We start from the raw sequence: 20,475 nt of genomic DNA on the forward strand, positions 1-20,475 counted from the left end.
ATCTTTAGCTTCAGGTCGAATCGCCCGACACCAGTCGGATTTTAGGACCGTTCAGTCGGATTTGAGATCAATCGGGCCATCCGACAGTAGCTTCACTCCAATTGCCCGACTGATGCCTCACTCGGATTTAAATACTCGGTTGGATTTATCCGTCAGGATTCCTTCAGCCTGTGTTCCTGATCTTCTTTCGGCTCTAAAGGTTGCATACGACCTTGGATTGAGATGATCCAAAGACAAATTTATTCGTTTCGACGACGAAAATTTTGCATGTTGAGCACTACTTCATTTGAGGCCATATTAATTACATTTTATGCCATGCCATAATCTAGTGTTAATGTGCACACCTCTGAACTTGTTATTACTTCCGCATCCGAACTCTATTTTGGATCATCTTTATATCAACTTTGATCTTCCCAAATAGGGTCATCCAAAGGCAAACTCCATACTTAAATCTGACCTTATACTGCCATGGTTTCAAGCTATCCTTCACATAGCAGCCAGCCTGTGGAGCATGCCGAATCAGCGAGCCGCTTGCCAATTGGGACATGGCAACTTGTATCACCTTGGGAGAGCTATAACTGGTCACTGCAGATCTGAGTGCTATATCTAGTGTGTGTACCTTGCTCTTGAGTGCTATGCCTCCTGGCTGTTTCTCCATGTTTTGGGCACCTTCCCTAGTGCGCCTCACCTGGGTCTGTCACGGCAGGAATGCCTCGTTCGGCAGGAGTTTTGCCAAAAATGAGTGCAGACACTCTTCAACTCGTCGGCGTTCTACATCTACCTTTGGGGTTCGTATTAGAGCTTAGTAATTGTTACTATGTGTTTGGCCTTACGCAAGAACATTATATTAGGATCTTGTTTATTGCGTGATGGATATTCGTTTCAAGTTTGAGAACAATGGTTGTTCTATATATTTAAAGGATATGTTTTATGGCTGTGCACCTGTTAAGAATGAGTTGTTTATTATGGATCTGGAATGTAGTAATCTCGTCTATAACATTGTCTAGCTAATTGCCTGTGTGTTACAATAGGGGTAATACATATTCTAGTGGTTCAGCACCAATTGTGTCTAACATAAATCTTACACCAATCATATTCTAGATTTTGGTAAGATTTGATCTGATTTGAGTATGGGCAGGGGAAGGCAAGAAATGTTTTGATTTAGTTGGCTCGTATGGCCAGCTCATTAATTGGAATCGTAACATACCACTTTTGAAACCCCAGAAAAGTTGTTAATAGAAGAGCTAGGAATTTTTTCGCCTAGAATAAAATAAATTATTGAACATTTTATTTTCTCTATTGCATTTTCTTTTCTCCGGGCCATGTCGAAGTGGAAGTCCACTAGGACTTGAACTTATATCTATCTTCTAGTCAACATCCAGTCCCCCTGCCATCTTTCGTTGGATCCGGTTCCAAACCTACCCCGACTTGGACTTGGACCCGTGACCAACGACCCATCCTAGCCACACCTCATTAGTCCTGTGCGAATACATCTTCCACAGCTCCGGAATCTTCCCTTGGAGATCTAAGCCAACTCAGATATCAAAGTTATATTGACATTACAAAATTGTATGCAAATTTTATATACAAATTCACATGCAAATTGACAGACAAATTCACATATACCTAAAACAGGAGGACTGCATTTACCTCGGGCCAGCGCACTAGGAGGCCGGGTCTGGCATGGCGGTGTTCCTTGGGACAAAGTGACAGAGATGGAGGGAGGGTGGAGAATGCCAGGTCCGCGTGGCAGTTTTTGTGGACGCCAGAGCTCTGGCCCAATAGCATGCGCTGCGTGGAGGGGCAGAGCCCAGTAAGAGGAGGAGCTGCACGGCGAGGGGGGAGGCTGGGGAGGTTGGAGGCGAGTGTTGCGCAGCGGAGGCCCGCTGGTGAGCTCCCGACGCAGGAGGGAGAGCCATGTGCAAGGGAAGTTTCCTCCCACTCTCCGTCGTTAGGTTTTGGGGCCTGAGGGTATGCCTGTGGGAGTTGGGGCTGGGTGGGAGGGGTGTTATGGGGGCCCCGCATTTTCCTGGCTCTAATAGGGGGCCTGCTGGAGATTCTCTAATATCTAGATGGCTAATTCTAGTACAACTTGCTAACTTATTTGCTGTTTCATAAATTGCATTATTACAGGAAACTCTGGAATCACTGAGAAAGAATGCGACGTATCAAAGAAGATTGTTTGATCAAGCTGTTAAGCTAGTTCGCCCTGGTGGGTTAATTGTTTATTCCACGTAAGTATGTTGAACTTTTTTTTATTGTTACTGGGGTGGACGGTCAAAAACTCGTGCTACATTGCTCTGTTTTCTGGTGCTGGTACACAGTAGTTCGATTCACGTTTTCATTGCTTACTTGACACAGCTAAGAGATACTGAGTACCCACTGTATTTCCTGTACTGGGATAGTGGATCTCTGTTTGGATAAAAAGCACAGAGCCTGGATTATAAACAGTGCAGCTAGTGGTCTAACAGAGATTCATTGTAACTGCTGTAGCAATACCAAAAAAGAACATAAATGATGTTTTTTCTAGTCATGCACGAACATTTTATTAGTATTCAGTGGGTGAAACGATCAATTTTGTTCCATCTACATACACTGCTGTGCACGATATCAATGTTAGCTACTTGATGGATAATCGTAGTTGCTCCATAAACTGGATAACTTGCTAGTAGTCATTTTATCTTGCATATGCCCGCCATTTATGCTGGTGTATTGTTTAAGTGACCTACAATTTAAATGAGAAGCAAATAAGCAATACAACTCGACGAACAGTGTTGATTACTACTGGCACCTTATTTATTTTTCTGCTTCCAGGTGTACCATAAATCCAGGAGAAAATGAGTCTTTGGTCAGATATGCCTTGGATACATACAAATTCCTGTCACTAGGATCACAGGTAAGTTCAATGACTTGTATGTTGTCGTGTCTACGCTGCGGTGGATTAATGTGTCAGAAGATTTTGTTTGTGCTACTGCACATGTAAAGTTTTCCTTTTCTCTTTAAAAGCGATGCATGTCTTTTATCTGCAATGTGTCTACTTGATTCTGCTGTTGGAGAGACGTGTCTTATTTTAGCCATTCGAAAATTTTAACTCCCTTCTGCATTTTCTACTTCCGTCACCCTTGTTAGCTCAGACACCTTCTACGGATGTGAGTTTTACATTTTTGGCAGAACTGCAGCTGTGAGAAGTGAGCTCAGATGGTTAAATTTGTAATGTTACTTTTTCCCCTTGTCTGTTCTCAAAAGTTACCCAGCACATTTTCTGTGTCCTCTCCGTCCCTCTCCTTTCACCCACGAGTCCCTTCTTTTTCTCATTCATTTGCTGTTGGGAGCCAACTGGCATGATTGCTCGACCCTGATCCCCAGCCATGCGGATCTGTTCCTCTATCTTGGTGCCATCGTGACACACAGAGTTATCCACATTTGCGGCACTACATTCCACAAGTATGCCTCCTCGCCTCATTACTGTATTACTGCCGTGTCAAGCCACCTCAGCGCTGAGATGCCTTGAGTTCCACTCATGCTGGTGCTCTCCAGGGTGTCTTCGTCTTGGACAGTTGGATGCCGCATGGCTGCTTGGCTCGTTTACCATCGTTGACGGTGTGCCAACGGCGCTGGCCCCTGGTCCTGAGATCCAGGACTGGTAAAACATGAGTGCCCAATTTTCTTTTAACGGAGTTGAGCGGCAGAAGTACTAAAAGCAAACAGGAGTGGCAAAAGCAAGGGACACCTTCTCCAATGCAAAACCCAGTAGCTATATATTTGCAGCGCAAAACTTGAAAATATGCCATTAATTCATCTGTTGCATTTCATCACTTGTTTAAAATTAATGGTTGTTGCAAAAGTTGGCGCAAAAGCTTGATCGGTTTGTGAAGATGCCACTGAGCTGCTCACCTGCCTGGGCTTGAATCCCTCTGCCTGCTTTGTTCATAACATAAGTGAAATAAAACTGGAAATTCGTTATTTGCGAAACAATAGTTTACTCAACATTATAGTGCATGTTAAAGCTGGTGAACTTGATTTAAAAATGATAGCATGCCACCTTAAGACAATGTAGAAGCAAATTAGGTCTTGGACCCTTTGGTGGTATCTGCATTTTTGCTTCAAATATGCATACGTATTTCTAACTTGAGTAGAGAAACTGAGTGCTTTTCTTATACTCCATTTGTTCCGAATTATAAGATGTTCTAACTTTTTTTGAATCTGATGTATATAGACGTGTTTTAGTGTGTTCGTTCACTCATTTCAGTCCGTATGTTGTCCATATTGAAATATCCAAAATGTCTTATAATTTCGAACAAAGGGGATATATAATATGTGTACTTGAGACAATTAAACTTGCTGTGCTATATGACTCATTGCTAAACTTCCGACACCATTTCTATTGTCAACCCTTTTTCAGCACCCAAAAGTTGGAGGACCTGGTATTATTGGCTCATGTAAGCTGCCCAACAAGGCATATACTGAGTAAGATCGAAATATTTTTGTTATATCTTTGTTTGAATTTGGCTCCTGAACCTGTTATCTAGATTATGTTCTGGAATGACCATTTCGTGATTTGGCAAAACCCCATGCCATAATTTGGCACATGGCTACAGCCGGATGTGGTACATTTGGGGATTGCATCCCAAACTTTCATTGTTTCTTTTGCGAATAGTAGAATTGTTAGGAATAAGCAACTTGTATTCCCATGAGGCCATAGGCCGATATATATATACATGTACAGGTGTGGAACATATGCAGGAAACCCCTCATACAACGGGATAAATACAAAAGGGGTACATGACTTATATTATAACTCTAACACCCCCCCTCAAACTCATGGTGGATGAACAACACTGAGTTTGGAGAGATAAAAGCCATGTTGTGCTCTAGTCTGAGCCTTCGTCAGGAAATCCGCCAACTGTAACTCGGAAGGCACATACTGAAGAGCAATAACCTGATCCTGCACAGCAGCGCGCACATAGAAAGCATCAACACCAATATGCTTGGTGAGCTCATGCTTCACAGGATCGCGTGCAATGCTGATAGCACCTGTACTGTCAGATAAAAGCAGAGTCGGTGTAGTGACAGAAACACCAAAATCCTGAAGTAACCACCGTAACCAAGTCACCTCTGCCGTCAAAAGAGCCATTGCTCGCAACTCAGCCTCGGCACTCGAACGGGAAACTGCAAGCTGTTTCTTCGTCTTCCAGGCAATGAGAGAACCACCAAGAAAAACACAGTAAGCAGAAAGTGAACGGCGATCGGAAGGATCACTAGCCCACGTAGCATCCGAATAGGCCTGGAGCTGTAAAGAACTGGAGCGAGGAAAGAATAGACGGTGAGAGATCGTGCCTCGAAGATATCGAAGAACACGAAGGAGATGACTATAGTGAACCGAGGTGGGGGCAGAGACAAACTGACTCAGAATATGAACCGGATAAGAGATGTCCGGACGAGTGACAGCTAGATAGACAAGACTGCCAACAAGATGACGATAACGCGTCGGATCAGGGAGAGGATCACCATCAGTAGCACGGAGGTGAACATTGAGCTCCATAGGAGTCTCAACAACGCGCTCGTCAGTAAGAGCAGCACGAGCAAGAAGATCCTGGATATACTTTTCCTGGGATATAAAAAAGCCATCAGAGGTAGAAGAGACTTCAATCCCAAGAAAGTAGCGAAGAGGTCCAAGATCAGACATAAGAAACTGCTCACTAAGACGGGCCTTTACAAAGGCAATATACTCGGGATCATCCCCCGTGATGATCATGTCATCAACATAAAGAAGAAGAAGAGTCCGACCACGAGGAGAAAGGTGAATAAACAATGCTGGATCATGAGCACTTGCTAAAAAACCAGCAGCAGTGATCACAGAGGCAAAGCGCTCAAACCAGGCGCGGGGGGCTTGCTTAAGGCCATAGAGAGAGCGACGAAGACGACATACCATGCCATCAGGAACAGAATACCCAGGTGGTGGCTGCATGTACACCTCCTCACGCAGCTCACCATTAAGAAAGGCATTCTTAACATCAAGCTGAGATATAGACCAGTGGCGTGCAGAGGCAACGGCAAGAAGTGTACGAACAGTGGTCATATGAGCCACAGGAGCAAAAGTCTCGTCATAATCACGACCATGCTCCTGCTGAAAACCACGAGCCACAAGACGAGCTTTGTGACGCTCAAGAGAACCATCGGAGCGAGTCTTAACCTTGTAGACCCACTTACAAGTGATCGGACGGACTCCGGGAGGAAGAGAAACAAGATCCCAGGTACCAGTGCGTTCAAGAGCAGCAATCTCCTCTGCCATCGCAAACTGCCATTCAGGATGAACAACAGCCTGACGGTAAGAAGTCGGCTCAAGAACAGCAGCACCAGCGGTGGGAAATCCAAAGCGATCAACAGGCGGACGAGGACGAGAACGCAAGCCATAAGTAGGCTGAGAGGAAGATGACGACCCATCCACAGAGGCATCGACTGGTCGTGGACGACGAGTGTAATGCTGAGGAAGAGATGGAATAATAGAAGGAGGAATCGGCAAGGTAGAATCAGGGGGTGGCGACGAAGAAGTCACCGGAGATGAAGGTGTAGAATCCGGTGACAGACTGGGAGAGGAGACCGGGGAGGAAGTCACCGGAGATGAGGGTGGAGAACCCGGTGACATGCTAGGCGAGGAGACCGGGGAGGATGGTGGCTGCAAGTCAACTAGACGTGGAGAAGGAGAGGAAGTGGAACGGAGAGGTACAGTGTCGGCGGGGGTGATAAGTGAGTCAGGAAAAGTGAGGAAAGAGATATCCTGCACTGAAAAAGTCAAGGAAGATGGGCGTGGGTAGAAGGGACGAGACTCTTCAAAAGTCACATCTCGAGAGATACGCATCCGACGACCAAGAGGATCCCAACAACGATAGCCCTTATGCTCATCACTGTAGCCTAAGAAGACACACTCAACAGACTGAGTGGTCAGTTTGGTGCGTTCGCGAGGGGCAAGAAGAACATAGAAAACACAACCAAACGAGCGAAGCATCGAATAATCGGGAGAACGATCAAAAAGTCGCTCGAAAGGAACACCACCCTGTAGAGCAGCGGAAGGCTGTATATTGATAAGATAGGTGGATGTGGAGACGGCCTCAGCCCAAAAATGAGGCGGGAGAGAGGCAGCAATCATCAATGCACGAGCCGTCTCAAGAAGATGTCGATGCTTTCGCTCAGCCACACCATTCTGAGCATGAGCACCAGGACAAGAGAATTGAGAGAGAGTCCCGTGCTCAGCAAGAACACCACGCAACATCTTAGAGATATACTCGCCAGCGGAGTCAGCACGAAAAACACGAATGGGTGAAGAGAACTGAGTATGAACCATGGCAGCAAAACGCTTATAAATAGACAACACCTCAGAACGAGAAGTCATGAAATAAAGCCATGTGTAACGAGAGAAATCATCTATGAAAATAATATAGTATTTATGACCACCTTTCGAAGCGAAAGGGGCCGGACCCCATACATCAGAATGGACTAAATCGAAAGGACGCTTAGACACTGACTCACTATGTGAATATGGTAACTGAATCTGCTTGCCAAGACGACAACCCTGACACTCTAAAGAGACATCTCCTGAGACAGACCCCAGAAGGCCTCGACGAACTAAAGAAGACAACCGAGAACCACACAGATGACCAAGTCGATGATGCCACTGCTGGAAGGAACCAGTGACGGAGGCAACAGAAGCGGAAGAACTGGCGATGGTGGTGGCAGCAGAAGGAACATGAAGCCAGTCCAACTCCCAAAGACCCTGAGAATCACGGCGGCGAGGGCCAGCCCCAACCAGAGTGTGCGTGTGACGGTCCTGGACAGAACAAGAGTCAACGTCAAGGATGACGCGACAACCAGAATCCGTAAGTTGACCAGCAGAAAACAAATTCATGGTAAGTCGAGGAACATGAGCAACATCAGGAACAGAATAAGAAGGAGTAGTAAGATTGCCTCTACTAGCAACAGAAAGTGGAGTACCATCAGCAGTGAAGACATGAATAGGAGAATCCAGTGATCGAAGAGAGGACAAAGTGGAAGAATGAGAAGACATATGAAAAGAAGCTCCAGAGTCCAGAACCCATGGGGATGTACCTGACTGTGTAGAGGGTGATTGCTCAGTGCGGGAAGCATCAGTCACAGAACCAGCAGTACCCGTCGAGGAAGAACCTGAAGCCGCGAGCAGACGCTTAAGTCTCAGAATATCCTGCTCAGTCAAAGCAATGGCTGAAGCTGTCGAGGTAGATGACGAAGTCCCTGAAGATGATGATCGAGCCTTGCGCAGGTGTTTCTTCTTCGTGTAGCACTGAGACTCAAGATGACCATCATTGTTGCAATAGGCGCAATGTGGACGGGGGCGACCTGAACCTCCAGAAGGAGTGGGCAAGAGCGGCGGAGCACTCGAGCGAGAAGGGGTCGGTGGAGCAGGTGGCGTAGGAGCACGAGTAGCAAGCACAGAGGGAACCTCCAGCAAACCAGCACCACGTAAGCGAGTCTCCTCAGCACGAATCTCAGAAAGCGCCTCCATGAGAGAAATACGGCCACGAGCAAACAACTGAGCACGCCGGGGCTCAAACTCCTTACGGAGCCGAGACAAGAACTCATAGACGCGATGAAACTCCAAATTGGCCTGGACAGCCTGGCAACAGGGGCAGGTACGACACCCAGCACTACGGAGAGAATCAAGCTGGCGCCAGATAGCAGAACTCTGTGCATAGAAGTCATCAACAGTAGAGTCACCCTGCTGAAGAGCATGCTCCTGACGGATCACAGAGAGGTATAAGGCATCACCAGAGGGCTGATAGCGCTCACGAAGACGGGTCCACATCTCAAAGACAGTAGAAAGACCCAGAAATTCAGAAGCAAACTGAGGCAGAACACTAGCAGTGAGAACAGCTGCAGCACGAGCATCATCATCAAGCCACTGGGTGTAAACAGACAGAGCACCATGATATGTCTGAAGAGCCTCCTCATAAGCCAAAACCCTCTCATCATAAGCACGATCAGCAGCCTCATCAGCAACCTTAGCCGCATCCTTGGCGGCCTGATTAGCATCCGTAGGAAGAACCGATGGAGTTGGCGGAGTAGGGGCCACCGGAGGAACTGGACGTGGCGGACAGCAGACCTCGCCAGAAAGAACACCCCAAAGACGGATGCCACGCATGTGAATGCGCATGAAGCCAGTAAACTCGGTGTAGTTAGAACCATCAAAGATCACCGGACAGCGAGGGACAGCAACATAGCCCGATGCAGCAGACATTTTTTTTAGAACCGACTAGACTTGGCGAAGTGCGCGGGGCTGGCGAGCGGGGCTTGGCGAACGACGGCTGTAGCGCGCGGGGCTAGCGATGTTGTGCACGCGAAGTGCAAAGCTAGCTAGACCAAACCTGATGGATTCTCAAGCAACAAACACGTAGACGTAGATGACGTATACGTGAATTTACTTGGCCGGCTGCTGGATCGGACGGGGCTAGCGGCGGCTGTGGCGCGCGATGGATAGAACGGAGTAGCTTGGGCGGGAGGGCACTGGCTTTAGCGGCCGTCCGCTGGAGATAACGTCGGCGACTGGATCAGAACCAGGGAAATCACGGCGGTAGAATCCAGCGAGGGGAACGGCTGGCGGCTTGATCCGGATCAGGGAGCACGGTGTGGACGCGATCAGGAGGAGAGGGAATCGCACGGGCGGGAGCGAAGGCAGCGGCCCAGCCTGGCGATCCACACGGCGGCGACGGAGAACAGAGCGACGGCCACAGAGGACGGTGGCGTCGCGAGGCGGATCAATCAGCACGAGTTGCGGCGTGCAAAAAATTGACCTAGCTCTAATACCATGTTAGCAATAAGCAACTTGTATTCCCATGAGGCCATAGGCCGATATATATATATATACATGTACAGGTGTGGAACATATGCAGGAAACCCCTCATACAACGGGATAAATACAAAAGGGGTACATGACTTATATTATAACTCTAACAAGAATAACATGAGGCATTTCATATGCATAGGCATCAGCAATCTACATTAGTTTGATAAGCCGTCCTTGTGCATAAGACTGTATTGGGCCAAATAAGCTGGTTTGTTAATCAAACTGCTGGACAAGGTTTGTTTTAATAATTCTGGCCCTTCTTGCAGCGTGCTGCTCTGTAGTACTAGAAGCATTTTACATCGTTGGAAGATCTTTTGGTCTATGGCATTTTATTTATTAGCATTTTCAGCTGTTCAGACATATAACAACTAGCAGGCGACACTTGGCTGAATCAATATATGTTTAATCTTGCTTCAGTATATAAAATGGTTTGTATTACTATGTGTAAAATAGTCATGTACCTACCCTTTATCCATGAGACTTTTATTTTGCATGTGTTCCAGTAAAAGTTGCCTGGACAACTCTAAAAATCAAACGCTCTTGCAGGCAGTGGTTGACGGAGGATGAAGCACAACTTGTCCAGAGGTTTGATCCATCATCATCACTGGATACGATGGGTTTCTTCATTGCGAAGTTTAATGTTGGGCAGAAGGAGGACTGAGCAAAGGGCGGTTTGTGTTGAGCACCATATGTTGGGTACTAAAAATCTTCGATAGAATCAGTTAAATTGCAGGCATTTTCAGTAGTCACTGGCATGTATTGTTGCAACTACCTGCATTGCATCCAAACATTTCTTGAGAATTTTGGTTGTCTAGGGGCTTATGTAGTAAGGAAATCACAAGATGACTATGATTTAAACATGTGTAAGTTTGATATGATAGAAAATTTTCGAGGTGTTTCTAGGTTATTGCGGGATGGGTGGTGGGTTGGAACAGAATTAAAGAACAATGTTGGGTTGGCCTTCATGATAGGCCTTTCGCTGGAGAGGTGACTAGTTGTTCAACTGTTCATGGTGTATTGTTTTGCAAAACTACAATATTTTCTTATTATTTGGTTTTTGGTTACTTAAAAACATCTCTAGCAGATGGTGTTAATCCAGTAGTCAATATCTTCACATAGGTTATTAACTGAAAAAAGATTCATGTGTACGTGATTGTGAGATCTTGTTTTGAAGCCCTATAGGTTATTGTTAAGTTTCATGCACTAGCCAAGCAATGATGGCCACGTTGTGCCGTCTCTAGTATTGAGAGCCATGAAAAAGATACACATAATGACATGTTGCGCCCGTGGCGTAAAAAAAGACAAATGTGGCCAAGAAGTGATAGTAACTATACGAAATTCTATATTAAAGTTATTCTAAGGGACACGTAGGTATATAAGATGGGTTTTGATGTAACCTAATATGAGTGGTACAGTGGGCTGATGTAGTTTCATTCGGTCTTCGGAGGAATGCCTTCGGAGCTTGTCATGAGTGGGGAACTCAGGTGTCGACTCGCGATCTATTGGAGGTGTGTTCTAAGGCCCTGTTTGGTTCAGCTTTTATCAACGGATTCTGCTGCCGTGCGCGCAGCAGAATCTGAACCAAAGGGCAAACCCACCAGAATCCGATTCTAGAAATTTGTTGCCAAAATTTGAACCAAAAGCGGAAGCAGCCCAGTACGTGCTTTTCAAAATCTGATTCCGCTGCGGGCCAAAATCTGAAAAAGTTGTATCAGCTGGTTTGCCAAATGACCTACATCTTTTTCACATTAGATTCTTCATAACTGTTTTTTCACAGCTGCTTTTAAAAATCCAGAGCCGAACCAAACAAGGCCTAAGTGCTACGTTGTTGCTTTGGCTATGGGACAGCCAGAGCCCGGACACATGTCATTTGTAAAGTGTTATTCCAAGTAAGGATGTCGCTCTGATTTTGAATACACGGGGTAGATTTGTTGTGTAGAGCGACAAAATGGATATTTAGTATAAAGTATACCTGGCCATACCTCGGGCCGGGCCGGGCTTCGGGCCGGGCCTAGCCAAGCCTGACGCAAAAAAGCCAGGCCCGGGCCCGGCCCGGCCCGGCCATCGGGCCTGTTTTCTGGGCCCGAGCCCGGCCCGAACACGTAAAAACCCGTTGGGCTTCAGGCTGGCCTGGCCCGACCTTCAGGAAAGTGCAAAAACGACGGGCCCAGGCCCAGCCTGGCCCGACCATCGGGCTCAAAATCTAGGCCTGAGCCCGGCCCGGGAGCAGCGTCGGGCTGGGTTGGGTTTTTTCGGGCCGGGTCGGGTCGGGCTGGCCGGGCCGGGCTTCCCATGGCCAGGTATGGTGTAAAGGTAGCATAGTCTTACATGTAAGACTAATGCTCCCTTACCCGCAAAAAAAAGACTAATGCTCCCTCCTTGACACCTTTCTTTTCTTGGGCTCCGCCATCTGGTAGAAATTCTTGCAGACGACCAACCCTCTCCTTTGCCTCGACGTTACCGAGGTGGCACTTGTGTGTCACTCATTTGGTCTTGTCCTGCTCGCCACCAGACTTGGCGTAGATCACCAGTACCTTATTCTTACCAGTCAGGTTGTTGGCCTTCAATGCCAGTCTATTGCCGGTCTTGTGCTACGTGGTCACACCATCTATCTTGTGACGTTTTCTCATTCTACTCTTGCACGCCTTGGAAGGACAGGAGAATAAATGCTTGCTCATGTCATCCACTATCACGCCTGCTCAAGCGATGATCAGACACAATAATTGATAGTTAGTTTAAGTATTGTTGCGTGTGTCTGTGAGATGTGAGCTTTCAGCGTTATCTTGGCCGCAACGAATCGGAATATGACATATTCCATATCCTAACCAAACCTATGTTAGTATAAGTACACAGTCCAACAAATATTGCTAGCGTACGGTTCAAATAGTATCTTTGTTCATGGCTAGCTAGCTAGGAAGGAAGGAATGTCGATGAGTGTCTCACCTGAAAATTTCTCAGGATGGGCGCAACATATGCCTTCCTTGACGGCTATGGCAGGTAACAAATGATCAATCAGAAGGTGAGATCTCATGCCCTCATCTTTCACTTTGGCCTCAAGGTGCTCCATTAGTTCTTGGTATGTGGGATTGAACACGAAGCTAGCCAGCAACAATGAAAAATACTTTTTGCACTACAAACCGGTCAATTCCCTTGCAAATGTGCTCAATGTATCAAATCCACGCCCGACCGACAGATAAGGAAACTGCCAATTCAAATCTACAAGTACAAGAAAACCCCAACAAAATTTAGCACACCTGATAGATTTAGAAACCCTAACAACAATCCAATCCCTTCCATTGATTAGTAAAACTCAATAAATGTCCAAATTTGTCGGACAAATACTTACAGGGCAACCATGGTGATAGTTCCTTCCTCCATGAATTATGGGGTAGTGTAGATGTTCATAAACACACTTGTATCTTGCCTTGAGTGTGTGTGTTGTGGTGTCGAGTTGTATGATGGTCGATGCTTTATCTATAAAGCAGGCATGTGACTTTTTGGGTAATTCTAGGTTCAGATCACCAACCCACTTCACATGTTTCTATGAGTGGGTGGAGCCAAGTACATATACATGCATACATGTAGCAACCCTACATATCACATACGCCACCACTGTTCCTCCCTACATTTAGGTTACGACAATAGTGATTAAGGGTCTCTCCGTGGATGTAGCTAAAAGAGGTTTTCCATAATCACCTATCAAGAGATCAAGGGAGGAGGGAGCTAGCTTCTGTCACTACAGTACCTCCTCAAGCCACCATCTTGCAATGATAGTAATATCCTTCCATCCATAAAGGAAAATGTTGAGTGGTCGACCTTACACAACATTGGAAGAACATTAACATAAACATACAAAAGAGGATTTCGTATCCTATCATCGTTCATCACCTAAACATACTAGGGTTCCTTCATATCCCCGAGAATTAGGGGAGTTACGCAGACATAGATACAACAAGCATCATAGGCATAATCATGGCAATCATGGATGAATACATGATCAATGTAAAACACGTAAGAATCCACCTAGGGTTTTGGTACTTCAAAGAGATTAATAGAGGGGTGATGATGATGACGATTGTTGCTATTGGAGTCTCCACGACCAGGTTGATGGCATGGCAGAGTAGTTATGCAGATTGCCCCTTCGAAGGCTAGGGTTATTTGTTTTGGTGCGTATTCTGATCTATTTGTGTCTCCTATCCGCGATCCGACGGCACGGGGTTGAAGTAGTCGGTCAGGGGATGGGGGCGCCTCGTGGTCTGTGAGCTGGTACATCAGGCGCGCTCGTACTAGACACCGTATTGCCTCCGAAAGCTCCATTGCTGCAACTTTTCCTACCACTTCATTGTTGCTTCGTTTGGTAGGTTATTATCACACTGATTAGTGCGGTTTTAACCACATAATGAGGTTCTCTTCTTTAATGCCTCAAATCTTCTCCTTCATTAGGATCCTGATAGAATCAACCAAAGAGGATGTACGAACACAATAAAATCCCCCAAATCCTATAACTGCAACGCAAAACAAGAAGTAAAATATGATGCAAAATTGGACTCATCACCTCCTTCAACGAGGTGCACCCTAGACGCAGCTCATCTGGAGGGTTGTACCCATGCTAAGACTGCGCGAGTGCTTGGATCCGAGCCACCGATGACTGGTCGTTGCTGTCCTTGCGTGAGGAATAGCGCCTACCGCTCTTTGGATGTTGCTGCCACCTCCCGTGTCGGTCATCCCCACCCCTACGACGAGTTTGTCCAAGTGGACTCACCCATGTGCTCGGGGTGGTGGTGGGGGGACTAGCTGGGTGTTTCCATCAGGGCACGCTGACCGTCGGCCTAGTGTGCTACGAGTTAGCAGCTTACAATGAATTGTTGTGGCCCGACATCTTGTCATGTTGAGGCGTTGTTGTTGGTTGATACGTCTCCAACGTATCTATAATTTTTGATTGTTCCACGATATTATAGTATCAATCTTAGATGTTTATTATGAAATTATATATATATTTTTGGACTAACCTATTAACTTAGCGCCAAGTGCCAGATGTTGTTTTTTGCCTGTTTTTGGTTTTTCAGGAAATCAGTACCAAACGAAGTCCAAATGCCACGAAACTTTTTGACGATTTTTTTCTAGACATAAGAGACACTAGAAGCTTCGGGAAGAGACTAGAAGGCAAAGGAGTGGGCCATGAGCCACATGGGCGCCCGGGACCTCATGGGCCCCTCGTTCCTCCGTTTGACCTAATTTCAGCTCTGTAGATTCTCTAAAATCGGGAAACCAACAAAGAGCCACCCAAAATACTTTTTTCGCCGCCGTAAGCTTTTGTTCTTGTGAGATCCCATCTGGAGGCCTTTTCTGGTACTCTGTCGGAGGGGAATCGATCACGGAGGGCCTCTACATCATAACTAGATGGCTTCTTCTCTCTCTTTGATCTTCAATACAATATTCTCCTCGATGTTCTTGGACATCTATTTGATGTGATCATTTTTTGTGGTGTGTTTGTTGGGATCCAATGAATTGTGGGTTTATGATCAGATTATCTATGAATGTTATTTGAGTCTTCTTTAAACTCTTTTATGCATGATTATGATAGCTTTGTATTTCTCTCTGATCTATTGATTTGGTTTGGCCAACTAGATTGATTTGTCTTGCAATGGGAGAGGTGCTTTGTGTTGGGTTCGATCTTGCGGTGCTTAATCCCAGTGATAGAAGGGGACATGCCACATATTTGTATCGTTGCAATTAAGGATAAAATGATAGGTTTTATTCATATTTATTGAGTTTACTTTGTCTACATCATGTCGTCTTGCTTAAGGCGTTACTCCATTCTTTATGAACTTAATATTCTATATGCATGCCGGATAGCGATTGATGTATGGAGTAATAGTAGTAGATGCAGGCAGGAGTAAGTCTACTTATCTCAGACGTGATGCCTATATACATGATCATTGCCTTGTATATCGTCATAATTATTCGCTTTTCTATCAATTGCCCAACAGTAATTTGTTTACCCACGTATGCTATGTTCAAGAGAGAAGCCTCTAGTGAAAACTATGGTCCATGGGTCTTATCTTTATCATATATTAAAATACAAAAATACATTGTTGTAATTTTATTTACTCTAATTTATTTTGTGTTTCCTGAAGGATTGGAGTATCGACAAAGAGCTAGCTATGGACAGGGGTGCGTGGAAGCTTGCTATCCATGTGCCAGAGCCATGAGTTGGTTGCGAGATCTTATGGGTTTCACCTCTATCCTACCCCAACTTGTTTGGTACTAAAGGCTTTGTTGTTGTTGTTGTTAATTTATTTTGTGTTTTATTTATCTATCCATCACTACGAGATTTGATCCTTGCAATTAACCGCCAAGGGATTGACAACCCCTTGTTTGTGTTGGGTGCAAGTATTTGTTATACATTGTTGTAATTTTATTTACTCTAATTTATTTTGTGTTTTATTTATCTATCCATCACTACGAGATTTGATCCTTGCAATTAACCGCCAAGGGATTGACAACCCCTTGTTTGTGTTGGGTGCAAGTATTTGTTATCTTGTGTGTATGTACTGCTAACGAGGTGTTGCGATGTTCTCCTACTGGATTGATAACCTTGGTTTTTAATTGAGGGAAATACTTATCTCTACTGTATTGCATCATCGTCTCCTCTTCGGGGAAATCCCAACGCAGCTCACAGATAGCAGGAAAAATTTCTAGCACCGTTGTTGGGGAGACATCACCAAAATCTATCAAGTACCATCACATAAAATTTCATCTCCTTGCATTTACATTATTTGTCATTTTCCTCTTGTTTTCATCTCCCCCACTTCTAAAATGTTCTTACAAAAAAACACAAAAAAATCGTTTGCCTTTTGTTCGTTTGCTTGCGTGCTTTTATTGTCTTCATGACAACACTCAAAAGAACAGAAAAGAAATAAGAAAAATAAGATGGATCCTCTTCCTCTTGCTAATATTTTTAAAAGATCCAATCGCGATGAACCAATTTCTAGGGAGTTGAGTGCACTAGATTATCATTATGAAATTTTGCTTAAAATTCGTGAATCTAAAAATTGTGATGAAGTGTTAAAAGAAGAATTTATAAAGTGATTCACGATAGTGCCTTGAATGGAAAACATGATTGCAATGATGTTATTATAAATTTTATTAATGGTAATTGTGTTAATGATATGCAAAACCCCAAGCTTGGGGATGATGATTTTGTTATGTCCACTACTCATTGTAATGATCATAATTAGGGTGATGCTTCTTATGATCTTGAAAATTTATTTAAGCCTCATGATGAATATGAAATTGATAATAATGTTTTCAATAATATTGAAAGTGGGTTTGGAAGAGTGTCAACTTTAGGAAAAAAGAATCCCACATATTTGGAGAGTATTCAATGTCATGAAATTATCGATAAAAGTGGGTTTGAAGAGGTCATGACTTTAGTTAAGGTTAATCCCATTATCTTGGAAGATTATAAAAAAATATGCATGTGGATCATAAAGAGAATATTGTTTATGATAGCTACATTGTTGAATTTGAATATGATCCTACATGTAATTATTACGAGAGAGGGAAATATGGTTGAAGAAATTCCCATGTTACAAAATTACCTCTCATTATGTTGAGATCGTCAATGTTTTATTCTTCTCCCTTGCATATGCTAGATATTTGTTGTCTTGATAATTTATTTGCTTATAAAATGCATATGCATAAGAAGTATGTTAGACTTAAATGTGTTTTTCACTTGCTACATAATGCTCTAATTTGTGTTTCAATTATTATCTTTCATGTGAGCATCAGTAAGATCTCAAGCCCATCTTAATGGATATAAAGAAAGAGCTTGTTGGGAGACAACCCAATATTTATCCTTTTTTGTTTTTCGTGTGTGCACACAATTATGCTACTGTTATGGTTGTGTTTTTGTGTTTAAATTACTGTTTGTGCCAAGTAAAGCCTTTGGGATGATTTGCATGATAGTTGATTTGATTCTGTGAAAAAACAAAAACTTTTGCGCCTAGTAGCAGAATTGTTTAGGGCCAGTTCTTTTGAGCTATGATGTGGAAATAAGCTCCTGTGGAAAATAAGCCCCAAATAAGCTCCTGTGGAAATAAGCCCCGGATAATAAGCTAGCGAGTTCTTTTCAATGCAGCTTATCTGTGGTATAGCTAGTGAAAAGTCTATAATGCCCTTGAAGTGTAATGTTGCCTCATTAATCGATATTCTTTGAAATAGAGAATTTATTCGTATTTATTGAAACAGCCCTACTGTCAAATACAAATAATACTCACCTACCAGTGCATCAACGTCATCTAGCAGTTCAGAGGTAATCTAATCTAGAGGAAAAACAAAATATAGTAGTACATCCCAAACTGAAATTTGTTTATCAAATTGACCACATGAGGGCTACTAACACCTAATCAGCTTCATCTAGCATCACACATCAACATCTAGCAGCAGCACATCCGGGAGTACATCTAATCTAAAGGGGAAAAGCAAAAATTTGTGGGGAGAAAAGGCAGAGGAGCCTCTGCTCCGACGAGTTGCTGCTCCTGCATGAAGGATGTTGCGGATTGAGTGGTAGAATAGGGCGCTGGAGTTGCTACTCTTCGTCCATGTCTTGGCGGCAGAGGCTGCCAGAGTGGGGTGTCGGCCGGAGCAATCATAAAGGCTGGAAGCAGATGGGGAAGACGGGTTGCCTAGTGAGGCGCGAGAGGGAGGTGCAACAGCGGTGGGTGGCCAACCCACCGTCCATCATGGCGGCGGCGGAGGGAGGAATGGGATCGACGGCGGCCGACGGCGGCTGCTGGCCTAGGGAGGAACCCTAGCTTCTCTGTCGTTGTGAGCGCCTCTCCTGTGCAAGACGAGCGAGCAAGAGGACGAGTGAATCATTTTCCTCGGGGGGGGGGGGATCGGGGCGGTGGCATTTTTCCTGTAAAACGTGCAAACAATAATGGCAACAAGCTATACCCTTTCGTTTTTAAATGAGAAGCTGCGGGAAGCTATCCTCCCCTAGCTTTTTCCATTATGAAGGAGGGGGGGGGTGGAAATAAGCTAAGATAGCTTCTCCAAAATGAGTTCTTTTGAGCTTCTAGCTTATTTTGACAATAAGCTGCTAGAAGCTACAAAAGAACTGGCCCTTAAATTCACTGGAAAGTGTTTTTGAACTGGTTGTTTTACACATGATTGATGCACAATTTTCCACATTGTCCTAAATTTTCAGAACTTTTAGAGTTACAGAAGTATAGTCATTATTCAAATTACTATAGACTGTTCTATTTTTGACAGATTCTGTTTTCGTTACATTGTTTCCTTGTGAAAGGATCGATATGGTTGACTAGAGGGGGGGGGGTGAATAGGCAACTAACAATTTTTAACTTTTCTTTACCAAATTAAAATTTGCATCAAAGTAGGTTGTCTAGATGTGCAACTAGGTGAGCAACCTATATGATGCAATAACAACAAACAAACAAGCAAGCAAGAGAAGTAACACTAAAGAGCTTGCACAAGTAAAGGTAAGAAATAACCAAGAGTGGATCCGGTGAAGACGAGGATGTGTTACCGAAGTTCCTTCCTTTTGAGGGGAAGTACGTCTCCGTTAGAGCAGTGTGGAGGCACAATGCTCCCCAAGAAGCCACTAGGGCCACCGTATTCTCCTCACGCCCTCACACAATGCGAGATGTCGTGATTCCACTATTGGTGCCCTTGAAGGTGGCGACCAGACCTTTACAAACAAGGTTGGGGCAATCTCCACAACTTAATCGGAGGCTCCCAACAATACCACGAAGCTTCACCACAATGGACTATGGCTCCGTGGTGACCTCAACCGTCTAGGGTGCTCAAACACCCAAGAGTAACAAGATCCGCTAGGGATAGGTGGGGGAATCGAAAATCTCTTGGTGGAAGTGTAGATCGGGGCCTTCTCAACCACTCCCGAGCAAATCAACAAGTTTGATTGGCTAGAGAGATAGATCGGGCGAAAATGGAGCTTGGAGCATTAATGGAGCTTGAGAGGGAAGAGGTAGGTCAACGGGGAAGAAGGGGACCCCCTTTTATAGTGGGGGCAATAATCCAACCGTTGCCCCACTAAACAGCCCCACAGAGGGCAGTAGTACCGCTTGGGGGGCGGTACTACCGCTGAGCCAGCGGTACTGCCGTACCAACTAGCGGTACTGCCGCGCAGAGGAGAGAAGCGGGGACCTGGACCCAGAGCGGTACTATCGCGATGGTAAGGGCGGTACTACCGCTGAGAAGCGGTACTACCACCTCTACTACCGCAACTAGTGCCGCAAATCCCGACACGAGAAAAAGAGCCCTCGAGTCGAGGCGGTAGGGGCCAAGCAGGCCAGTGGTAGTACAGCTGCGGAGTCACCGGCGGTACTACCGCTGCGGAGCGGTACTGCCGCTTGTGACCCCTGAGTGGTACTAGTGCTGGGTAGCACGGTACTATCGCTGGGACCCATACAAGACGCACAAGAGAGAAAAGATATCTCCATTGAAGCGGAAGTCGAGGAGGAGCCAGGCAGGCCAGCGGTAGTACAGCTGCGGAGTCACCGGCGGTACTACCGCTGCGAAGCGGTACTGCCGCTTGTGACCCCTCAGCGGTACTA

The 20,475-nt window shown here is 45.1% G+C and overlaps 1 protein-coding gene across 2 annotated transcripts in view; it reads left to right on the forward strand.

The window, feature by feature from the left end:
• LOC123148166 (rRNA (cytosine-C(5))-methyltransferase NOP2C) overlaps nucleotides 1–10,878 on the forward strand; it is a 32,915-nt gene extending 22,037 nt beyond the window's left edge. Inside the window, exons 9-12 of one of the 2 annotated variants that reach the window (XM_044567530.1) lie at nucleotides 2,134–2,234; nucleotides 2,815–2,896; nucleotides 4,403–4,467; nucleotides 10,421–10,878. In XM_044567530.1, the coding sequence (XP_044423465.1) occupies nucleotides 2,134–2,234; nucleotides 2,815–2,896; nucleotides 4,403–4,467; nucleotides 10,421–10,535 (363 nt within the window). In that variant the 3' untranslated portion in view covers nucleotides 10,536–10,878. Of the gene's footprint in view, nucleotides 1–1,635; nucleotides 2,235–2,814; nucleotides 2,897–4,402; nucleotides 4,468–10,420 lie in introns of those variants that run through there. The other variant, XR_006473674.1, reaches the window with a different exon arrangement.
• The last annotated feature ends 9,597 nt before the right edge of the window (nucleotides 10,879–20,475 follow it).

Source organism: Triticum aestivum, chromosome 7A, assembly GCF_018294505.1.
Source record: "Triticum aestivum cultivar Chinese Spring chromosome 7A, IWGSC CS RefSeq v2.1, whole genome shotgun sequence".
NCBI classification, from domain to species: Eukaryota; Viridiplantae; Streptophyta; class Magnoliopsida; order Poales; family Poaceae; genus Triticum; species Triticum aestivum.